Genomic DNA, 11,366 nt, shown 5'->3' with positions numbered 1-11,366 from the left:
TTCTAACACTAAATCATGACTCAGAGGTTCTGGATACTGTTTGATGGAGGGGGGGGGGGGGGCTGTGTGTTTTTTCTTTACATCAGTGTGGGGGATAAACTACAGTTTCCGCTGTGGATATCCAGCCTGTACAAACATGGTCCTCCTCGGAGCAAGGCAGAGTCATTAGAAAGTGAGAACACAACAGCAGAGTGAGACAGAACTGATGTCAGCTTCAGACAGATGCAAGGGCCAATACTGCTATTGTCTCTGTATACAGACAAAACACTGGATTATAAAAAGGACCGCCTTTGATCAGCTGATAGGGGCATAACAAAGGCTTTTAAAAAACATTTCCTTACCTCTTCTTAAAAGACTTTCTTCCGATTCTTCTGTCGCGTTTCCAAGACTCCCTTTTTTGACTCTGGCCAAGTCCGTTTACCTTTCATCACCGCACTGTGGACTCACTCCCTGTGCAGCGGGTGTTAGGATCCCACCTGATGCCACCTACGTGCAGCAAATGGGGTTGAAAGAGTCAAGTTGTTTCAAATGACATTATATAGACCTCCCTAGTTGCTGTCTCCATGTGGCTGAAACTGGTTGCAAGTCAGAAAAATAGCTTCTGGTTTTTGTTTACCATGATTAACATATTTTTACCTACAAACTGGGTGATCACATAGGGTAATTTAATGTTAAGTGAATCACATCAGTCTAGATGACACCACCCACCTTCAGCTTTACAAACTTCAGAAGCTTTCTCACGATGAGGTTACACAGCTTTTGAAGTGACACAACACCTGCCCTGGAATCCCCTTCACATGTGGTTTATGTGTCATCAGCCTCAAACAAAGGATTTGGTCCACGTCAACTAGAATGACTATATAGGGATGAACTGGCTATTTGCCACGTGTTCTACACACAAGCAACACAATCCAACAGCACTGTTAGATCACGCTGTAAGACGACAACAGAACCGTATTATATTTTGTGGAAGTGGTGTGTTTGTTGCGAGATCTAGCAAGACCGACGCTTGGGTTTCATGTACTGGAATGTTTGAGCATTTCGTTGTTTAGGTGTCAAGGTAACCACAGCTGCAGAGGGTATAAAAGCTATTAAATGTTTTTTTTTTGTGCACAATGACATTTTTTACCATGTGTTTTTAATTTCTATTTTGTGTGGCTCGCTTTGGCAGAGTGAAGTTTCTGTTGCTGTTGAAAACGCGTTTGAAGATTCAGAAGTCCCGTTAACTTTCAGAGAGATAATAACCGCTCCATTGGGCACCTGATTGGCTGACACAGTGCGCGAGGTTTATAAAATCGCGATAACAGACTGCTGTTGAGCTTTCAGCCAATCAGAATGCGTTTTCAGCCAGTATCACAGACAAGCCCGTTCCAAACATCCAGCCGCACCACAACGAGTTACCAGTGTACTTTATTCTCAGTATCAGTACGGCTGACACCACCTCCTTGAAATAAAATCATAACTTACCGTGAAGCCACATCATCACACAAAAATAACTGATTCCACGTCTGCCGTTTAGCAAGGCAGTGTGAACACAAGACTCAAGCAAGATTTAAATCAAATGCAATTTATAAGAAAAAGATGCAATAAGAACAGTGTATAAAAGCACGCCTGGTGTCAAAGTTCATGAAATCATTGATCATGATGTCAAAGTTTGTGGCGTCCCAAGTGGAATAATAGTCCCAGCCCAGCCCTCGTGGTCAGTAATGAAAATCCACACCAGTTTAGTTCAAAGAGACGGTCGAGGCGTCCAGGCAGGCAGTTCTAGTTTGAGGGTTAGGGGCTTGACATCTGCTCTTGGTCCTCCACCCTCCTGAAGATAGCCAGAAAGTTCTGACCGCCATTCCGCTGGACTTTCTTCCCTTCTTCTGTGCAGGCGCCCAAGCGATCGATGATGATGTCATCTGCCTGGGGGCAAAAGGCGCATTCAATTTAGACACGTCCAGAAACGAGCGATACTGTAAAGATGCATGCTTGCTTTTGGGTTTCTGTCTATGGCTCTGTATGAAGCGAGGGCGCAGTTGTGTTAAGAGGGGAGAGGATCTACTGTTTCTGCCAGCACAACGTGACTATACTAAACTAGCACAGGCAGCGAGTGCGTCTCACCAGTTCCTCGCGCGGCACTCTCTCATACAGAGGGTGCTCGGTGAAATGCTTCACCATCCACTCATGAACCTCCTCCACATCAGTGATGGTGTACACCAAACCCTGGAGGAGAGAGAGAGAGAGATACGAAACCAGTAAACCAGCCTCCCAGGAACAGGTATCCCCCTGCCACTTCTGAATACAGCTAACAAATACCTAAATCTATGGAATAACGACAGAGACGGACAGATGTTAACATTGATCCTTTCCTGGTTTAGTGAAGTTTAGCAAGACACACCTGAGGTTGTTACCTAGACACTGTGGCTAATCAAGCTCGTCACAAAACCTGGAATGGGTGAAACTGCTATGCAGTAGGAGTCTTATTTCGATCCCTGAAAACAGCAATTAAAATGAGATTTGAAGTTAGTTGATCTTTAAGGACTGTCCTTGTTACGTAGTAGCCTGGCACTCGCTGGTATGGTTGCACCGATAACCTTTATTCAGCTTTCAATCAGAAAAGCTGCCCTGCAGGTTAACCTCAGAAACCAGACAGCCATTAACTGGGCGAGACGAGGAATCACATTTCCAAAGCTGTTCTTTTTAAAGGTTTCTTTGTTCCTCAATCAAACAGCCGGCCGCTGGGATCAGTCGCTTACTGTACATTATCAAGGGGGTGGGGGAGAGTGATGCACGGAGAGTGAGCAGAGAGGGGGAGCAAGGGGGAACATCACTGGCAGGTTCTGATGGGATTATCCGAAGCGCAGAATGACTCGCCTGGCTTGATTTATCTTTTATAATTATATGCCTTCTCCTGCCTGGAGGCAGTATCTTATTTTTTGTTCCCCTCCCTTAACAATACCTTCAGTGTGTGTTTGTGAAGGTCTCATTTACTCACAGCCTGAAGCTAACTTGGTTTTAACCCTATGATTGCAACCTTGACTTTGTATTTTTTTGGGTTGGTTTTAAATGATTATAAATGTACAGCTATGGCCAAAAGTTTTGCATTAGCATATTGAATTGCATATCGCTTTGTAGTTTTCCATACACAAAATGTCATGTTTCTATGGACTCATTTGGTGGGGGTCCTCAAATTGAAAGCACTGCCAAGTAAAATGTGAGTATGTGAGTGTTCTGAATAGTCGGCCGGGATCCTGAAAATAATAAATCAAGTTATTGCTCCTAAAGACGTCACAGCCAGTCTTACCGAGTTAGAATAATGTACATAATTTCCATTGATTAATAACGTTTCCTGAAATTTAAGGAGTACATTTCTTTGGGTCTCAAGTTCAATAGAATTGAACCAAATGATCAGAAATCTCTAGGGTCACAAGGGGTTACAATAACACATAAAGCCTGCAAATAACAGCGCATGAGATTGAACTTGTTTGCTGAAGGTTCGACCGTCAGACAGAATGCAGCACGTACAGGCTTGGAGATGTCAAGCTGGCCCCAATGCTTGACAGATCTGCCAGTCTGGGTCAGCCAGGGGTCATAGACAGGTTTATACAAACCACCTGGCTCCCCCTGCGCAGGGCAGACTTGAACACGTTCAAGCACAGAGCACCTTTCAGCAGGTGCTTACTACAGCGACTTTTAAATAATGTAACAATTGTTGTCATGCGATTCCTATTATGTAATAATACTGAAGGTATGGGATGTGGGTTTAGATTTCTACAGGTATGAACGCTAGTTATATATTTCAGAATATGTTTGTATTATAAGATTGCATGGATGTTATTTAAAAATGTAATAAAAATATTTATATATTTAAAAAAAAATGAATAGCTGGACATTCTCCCCTCCAGCCCCTCCTCACTCACCCCGACTCTCAGAGCGTACGCGTACTCCGCTAGCAGAGTGGAGCTGACGATCCTCCACTTGTGTTTGGTTTTCTTGAAGTGCGGGTCCGGAAACAGAAAAAACATCTTACTCAGCTGTCGACCAGAGAGGGAGAGAGAGACAGGGAGAGAGACACCCATCAACGCTGGCACCAGGCTCGAGCATCTTGGAACAATATGCCTTCTGAATTTGTAAATTTAATTTACAGTACATGACGGTTAAGACAGGTGTTTGCAGCACTGAACTTGCGGTGAGGCTGGTGCCTGTAACAAAGATAGCAAGCAAACGTCTTCATAAAAACTCTTGGTTAAGATGTAAGAGAATGGATTTTGACGAGCAAGCAGCTTCAAATTGCATTTTGTTTCATGCCTAGTTCTTTTTGAAATTACTCATATATACCGTATATATAGTTTCAAACTTAAAACAACATCATCAGTCTCCCTGGCTATTTCTACCATGCTATCTGAAGAAGGCGGAAGTCGAAATGTTGCAGCTAATTATTAAAAAGGTGAGTTTTCAGTTTATCAATTACTTTTATTCTTCATTACACACATACATGTGTTTTAATATTGATTAGAAGCAGCCCCATCTAGTGCACAGCATGGTACTGGCAGCAAAACAAAACTCAACTTGATCTACTCAAGTAACAGCTCAGGAGCTGGTGCTGCCTCTTACTCCCATAAAGCCTAAATTACATACATGTCTGATAAGCAAGAACTGAACAGCAGCTCCTGCACTGTGCTGAAAACACCTTAAACCAGACTTGTGTAAAAAAAATAAAACACACTATTTGAGTCATTCTAATAAGAATATGCAGAATGGTTGCAAACACCTTGAAAAGGTAATGGAACAGTAAATACAAAAGAAAAAAAAAGTCTGACTCTCCAGACTCTTTACAGCACTGTCTGCAATGCAGCGAGGCTAGGGGGGGTGAGTGGGACATGTCACTGCATTCCCATGTGCAGCCCTGCTTTGTAATTACAGCCTCCTGCCACCACAGAGGCGGTGGGCTGGCACAGCTAAAAAGCAGCCTATTGTTGTACTCAGTGGATGTGGTAAGCTTTGGAGTGGCAAGCCTCAAATACACTGCGCTGCTGTGGGGAATAAAGCCTGGTCTGAGTACCGGAAAACAGATTCCACTGTTCAGTGTGTGGCTTCTTACAAGAACATATTACATCTGCCATATGTGAAGAGTGTGGCCACTTAGGGGGCTTGGTGGTCCAGTGGTTAAAGAAAAGGGTTTGATACCAGGAGGTTCCTTTTCAATCCCAGCTCAGACACTGACTCGCTGCGTGTGACCCCGAGCTAGTCACTTCACCTCCTTGTGCTCCGTCCTTTGGATGAGATGTAAAACAAACAAGCTCCTATTGGAAGTGACTCTGCAGCAGCGACTGTTGATGCATGGTTCACCCCCTAGTCTCTGTAAGTCGCTTTGGATAAAAGCATCTGCTAAATGATTAATTAAAAAAAATAATAATAATAATAATAATAATATTAGGAATAGTGTATCCTGCAATCCCATAATGAAATAACCATGTCAAAATCAGCTATCTTTTTTTATTTTTATACACTTAACCACTACTGTTTAAAAACCTGTCCCTTCAATCCCACCTGCGCTTTCTTGAAGAAGTTGGGCAGGTACTTCATGGCGTTGCTTCGGATGCAGGCGATGTTCTGGTACTGACCCAGGTGGGCCTCCCGCAGCGACCGGATGCGGTCCTTCACATAGTCCGACACCTTGACCCGAATCTCCAAACCCAGCATCAGCCGGTCCGGAAACAGCGGAGACAGCTCCACTGCAGGGGGGAGGGGAGACAAACCATTAGAGGGCGCTGGATCATGCAAAAGAACCTTTCAACTTAGGAAGCCTAACATGCCAGGATGGAAATAAGTCAGTTTCACTGCAGTTTGATCCATTCCTGGTTTCACTACAAGACACCTCAGCTTTTTATTTACCTATACACACTGTGGCTAATCAAGCTCGCAGTAAAACCTGGAATGGGTGAAAGGGCTGTGCAATAGGAGTCTTATTTCCATCTCTGGCATGGTACTATTATACACACAATAAACTAGAAAGTTAAACTAATGTATTCTTGCTGTTTAGAACAAAGTACTAGAGAAGGTTCCGCTGTTACCTAGGAGACCGCCATAGCCACAGCCAATGTCAGCGAACTCCACCATAGGACCCTGCCTCGTCTCCTCCTGCGAGTCTTTCTTTTCATGGTTACCTCTCTCTGCCAGCGGTTTAAAAAATTCAGGGTAGTGCTGGAACCAGTCCATTTTCTCTGGTTTTACTGGGCTTGAGGGGAATGCAACACACAAATTAACAGGGGTCTACTGGGAGCACTGGCTCCGAGTCACATTATTACAAGTCAATGTATTGCAATAAATGGTTTATACATATCAGAAGCAACTAGTGCTTTCAACAGGTCAATAATATATATATTTTTTAATGTTACAACTTGTTTAGTACGTCCCATATATGTACTATTAGTGACGCATTTTACAGTCACTATAGTGACTTGCATATGTTGTACCAATACAATACATAACATTAGAAAACCTGAATGTATTAATATTTGAACACAGAAACGGTTACAATGCAAAGCAAATTAATTTAAGGAAATATCCCATTTCGCCTGAAGCAGTTGATTTTAATAATACCGTAAAGCGGTGTTAACTGTTTTTTCAGGTACATGAGAGACCACTCACTATTGAAACGTGTGGTCTGCCATGGGGTTGGAGTGAGCCCTCTGTCTGTAATATCGTTTCTGGGGCCGGGTCGCTGTCATCTTGCTCCTTGAAATCCCACAGCGTTCGTAAAACGGTGCTCTGTCCTAAAAACACTAAACTATTTATTGAAATTAAGCGACGGTCTCTGCAGCCAACACCTCATTCTATCACCACGCTGTCTGTGTGTCGCTGGGATATGACGTCTGGAGTTGCAGATCTAGGGGGCGGGGACTGCAGCTGTATTGAACAGATTGACAGCTAGCAAACTTCAGCGTTAAAACTACCTAACTGGTCAGTGCATTGGGATCTGCAACGCGTCTCAGGAACCGGCTGTATCAAATATGATGCTGTACAAACAAATATTTCATTGAAATTTCTACACCGTTTCAAAATTAAATACACAGCCCTATATTATTATATATACAGAGCGTGCCATAAACCAGGCGTGATTCCTGCAGGCATGTTTGTATTAGTTGTCTCTGTATTGCTTTCAGCTATGAAATGCCTTTAGATGATAATATACTGTATAATGATATTATTAATACAACTCTAGAATTGCATTACACGTGTTGTAATGATTAGTTATGCGTATGTGAGCACCGCCGCCAACTCACTGCGGCCCCTTCGGTTCCTTTTCTTGTGGGATAGTGTAAAATAAACGCGGCGAAAGGTAGGGCCGGGGCAGCCCTCGTGTTGCAACTCGCTGTATTGCTTCTGAGCTCCTTTCAACGTGGCAAAGATCACGTTTAGAGATCAGCGTAAGTGTAAAGGTGTAGATAACATAGTCGGAGTTTTGTCACTGCCAGACTGCAAAATCACTCTATACGATAACACGAGTGCGAATAGTTATTTTTTCCTATTGAACACTGAAGTTGAAATATCACACACACACACACACACACACACACACACACACACACACACACACCACTTTCATCCTGTCCTTAAAAAGAGTTGTAATTACAGAAATAATACCATCACCTGTCCTGCACGTCCATTCTCAACGTAGGTCTCATGTGAAAGTAAGTCACACGTATATGACATTCTTTACAATGCTTGTCTATGCCCATGCTTCCACTCTGCTGTATTACACTATCCTATGCTTTTACTATGGGACACTTTTATAAGGGTGATATGAGATTGGACCACCGTCTTCTTGACACCACGTGGCATGGACTCCACAAGGTGCAGGAAGGTGTCTCTCAAGGTCACCAGCCGTACACATCGCACAGCTGGTGCAGAGAGGCAGGCAGAGGATCGTGATGACAGATACATTGTGCAAGTTCCAAACATGCTCAAGTCGAAGATGCCCGAAGTCTGAGTCGTGCTCCTCCACCCATTCACGCACAATAGGGCAGCAGTGTGGAGTAGTGGTTAGGGCTCTGGACTCTTGACCGGAGGGTCGTGGGTTCAATCCCCGGTGGGGGACACTGCTCCTGTACCCTTGAGCAAGGTACTTTACCTAGATTGCTCCAGTAAAAACCCAACTGTATAAATGGGTAATTGTATGTAAAAAGAATGTGTAAATAAAATAAATAAAATAATTTTAATTGTATGTAAAAATAATGTGATATCTTGTAACAATATTAAGTCGCCCTGGATAAGGGCGTCTGCTAAGAAATAAATAATAATAATTCCAGCACGGTGGGTGTGGGCATTGAAAGAAACCATCGCCATCAGGGCAAAAGTGCAACGTTATTGGGGGGACTTGATCCGCAATAATGCTGAAGTAAACTGCACCATTCATTCAGCCTTCCAGAGAGAACATGCCCACACCAGGGTATACCAGGAGAACACGCCCCACACCAGGGTATACCAGGAGAACACGCCCCACACCAGGGCCATGCCAAATCCAATCAGACAGGTCCTCATAAAATGGCCAGGCTCTGTGCATGGGGAACGGCAATGCACAGCAGCCAAGTGACATTGGGGTTATTGCATTAGTTACTGCCCCTTTAAGCTTGACTGGTCTTTAGAAAAGGTTTGATTTCATTTTATTATGCAATGGGTAACTCACAACAACCCAGAAAACCAAGGCGAAAGCCTCTTTGAAATCATGCAAACATCTGTACACAAACATAACCTTTCATGGCCGGATGACAAGGGCTCCGAGATGAAAGTCATAGCGTTTAAAAAAGACATGTTATTTATAGAAATTCACGATAACTGATGTTACCAGAAGTGCTATTTGAAGCCCAAAGTCCCCAAAGTCCAAAGTTCGTTGACATTGAGTTACAGGTGGTCAAAAATGGAAATAGTACAAGTAGAACTTGCCTTTTGCCACGTTCTTTGAATGATATCATCTTTTAATATGTATCACAACCTCACAATGCTAACCAACATACCAAAGACTGCAATTGTTGAAACGTGTTGCTCGCGATAAAAAAATGAAAGCAAAAAAGTGGAGCCTACATAGGAAAAAGCAAGCATGGGCCAAGTTAATTTAACTGGGATCCTCTCCATTGCTGAATCATAAAGACAAGAGCTGTTTACTCCCTGCACTGAGGGAAAGCTGCTTCAAGATAATGAGGGTTAAAAATGGGTAGGACAGCACTACCTTATACCATAGGGGACAGAAAATAGCCCTGCATTGACCCAGTAAAAAACAAAGTACCCTTTTTGCTTTTGTGTTGTGTTTTTGGTTTGTTTGGGTTGTCAGGAAACATTTGAAACAATTTTAACCATTTAAGAAGCGTAATCTTAAAACTTTATGGTATGCCTCAACGACCCCTTCTCTTAGGGGGTGAGGGAGCAGTTCAGTCTCCGTGCCTCAAGCCTGTTCTGGACTGGAGGGAGCACCCTTTCCCTTAGGGGGTGAGGGAGCAATTCAGTCTCCATGCCTCAAGCCTGTTCTGGACTGGAGGGAGCACCCTTTCTCTTAGGGGGTGAGGGAGCAGTTCAGTCTCCGTGCCTCAAGCTTGTTCTGGACTGGAGGGAGCACCCTTTCTCTTAGGGGGGTGAGGGAACAGTTCAGCTTCCAAGCCTCAGACCCTATTATTATTATTAAAAACTGGTTTCTCCAGCAGTATCTAACTTTCTCGGTCTACAAAGTACCTGAAACAAAAGCTCTACAGGTTAGAAAAGTCTTCTATCGCCCCCTAGTGGGGATTGCTCTTTGTTTTTTATTGCTGGTAATTACTAATTAAACCCAATTCCTACTTATTAAACTACATTCCTAATTCAGTCCACGAGAGCTATGCAGTGTTTGAATTATGTGTACATTGAAGTAATATCAATACAAGTTTGCATAACGGCTATTCAGTTTGAAGGTGTTATAACCAAGACTTAAGAATTACAAAGGAAACAGGAAGTGGGGTCCTGTTACCTGTAACACAGGAATGATAATGTATCACAAAGGCATGAACTCACAATACACATTGCAGTACCACGGTACCATATCAGCACAAGGCAGACCATGATACCTCTTATCCACTGTAGAACGGATTCAGCCAAGCCTGGCTTAGGAGAAGCCTGGTTGTGTTTCCACTGCAGAACCTCAAGCCGCTCCCAGGTAATGCAGAACTCTGCTACTATAATCGTCTCTCTAAGGGAGGTTTTTTGTGAGAGTAATAAAGCACTGTCATGTAATAACATACTTTGCATTCTGACCGGTGTGAAGTTATGCTGCTGTTCCGGTCCAGCAGTCTCCTGTGCTTGTCCGTTCCCTCCTGGGATGCATGTGCTTCTGTTCTTTAGTTCCGCCTCAGCGCCTCCCAACGTTAATTGAAATAAGATCAGATTAGCTTTGCTGGTACCTTCATTAGCATCGCTCCCCAATGCCAGCACTGTGGAGATTGTTTACTGTGTTGCAAGGGCAAATTAGGCAGAGTGTCTGCGGAGTTAACCCCTTAACTGCTGGTGTAGAGGGTCGTATCGATGGAAATGTATTGAAGCTTCCAGAATGCTGGGGTATGCAGCCAAAAGTGTAGAGTACAAATCCAAGGAGAGTATGATGAGGCTGTATAATGCACTGATGAGACTACACGTGGAATACTGTGTTCAATTCTGGTCACCGCAGCACCAAAGGGACATTGTGACCCTGGAGAGAGACCAAAGAAGAACAACCAAACTAAGGCCAGGACTTAAAGGACTGAGCTATGAAGAAAAGATGAAAGAGCTGAGCCTGGCTCAAAGACCAGGACCAGAGGACACCGCTGGAAATGAAGTGGAGATAGACTTAGGAGAGAGGGAAGGAGACACTTCTTCACACAGGGTGTAGAATTGGTTAGCTATTGTTGATGCTGAATTGCTGGGATCCTTTAAGACCCGACTTGACAAAGTTCTGAGATCAATCAGCTACTAGGAACCGGGTGAGCTTGGACGGGCCGAACCGCCTCCTCTCGTTCGTAAACATTCTTATGTTTTTATGTCCCCTTACAGGTTTATTTCACAAGCAGTAGCTTTACCTAACTCTCATTTATATCATAATGGGCTCATTATGAGAGCTCAACAGAGTGCTAGGACTGATAGCGGTGCATGTAAAAACACTGCAAAGCTTTGGAAACATCGCTCTCCTGTATCCAACTGCCTCCGTGTCAGCTGTCACCCACACAAGCAGGGGCACAGCTCGGCAGCATTGGAAACTGGAGAGCGGATTTGTTTGTGATATTAATTACTTCCTTTCCAAAGGGAGCTCAGAGCTTATCAGCACAGCGCAATGCCACCAGGGGCTATTGTAGCAGCGTTACTCACAGCCAGACTGCCCTACC

The 11,366-nt window shown here is 43.7% G+C and overlaps 1 protein-coding gene across 2 annotated transcripts; it reads right to left on the bottom strand.

Moving 5' to 3' along the window:
* Window positions 1-1,551: 1,551 nt before the first annotated feature.
* Window positions 1,552-6,868, bottom strand: LOC131720914 (tRNA (guanine-N(7)-)-methyltransferase-like). Of its 2 annotated transcripts, XM_059013362.1 has the most exons (6): window positions 6,637-6,865; window positions 6,060-6,223; window positions 5,536-5,720; window positions 3,906-4,019; window positions 2,107-2,208; window positions 1,552-1,908 (listed from the first exon to the last, which is right to left on the bottom strand). In XM_059013362.1, the coding sequence occupies exons 1-6, from the start codon at window positions 6,714-6,716 to the stop codon at window positions 1,777-1,779; spliced, it is 777 nt and encodes a 258-aa protein (XP_058869345.1). In that variant the 5' UTR covers window positions 6,717-6,865; the 3' UTR covers window positions 1,552-1,776. The 2 variants fall into 2 exon arrangements, with proteins under 2 accessions (XP_058869345.1, XP_058869346.1); XM_059013363.1 differs by lacking the exon at window positions 2,107-2,208 and having other exon boundaries at window positions 6,637-6,868.
* Between the last annotated feature and the right edge of the window lie 4,498 nt (window positions 6,869-11,366).

Source organism: Acipenser ruthenus, chromosome 45 (genome assembly GCF_902713425.1).
Source record: "Acipenser ruthenus chromosome 45, fAciRut3.2 maternal haplotype, whole genome shotgun sequence".
Classification (NCBI taxonomy): domain Eukaryota; kingdom Metazoa; phylum Chordata; class Actinopteri; order Acipenseriformes; family Acipenseridae; genus Acipenser; species Acipenser ruthenus.
This window is presented reverse-complemented; position numbering and strand designations above follow the sequence as displayed.

Coding starts and splice junctions, on each gene's coding strand:
- LOC131720914 (XM_059013362.1), bottom strand. CDS start 6,716: ATGACAGCGACCCGGCCCCAGAAACGATATTACAGACAGAGGGCTCAC. Junction 4,020..5,535: donor ACTTCTTCAAGAAAGCGCAG/GTGGGATTGAAG, acceptor TCTGGTCGACAG/CTGAGTAAGATGTTTTTTCT. Junction 1,909..2,106: donor GAGTGCCGCGCGAGGAACTG/GTGAGACGCACT, acceptor TTTTGCCCCCAG/GCAGATGACATCATCATCGA.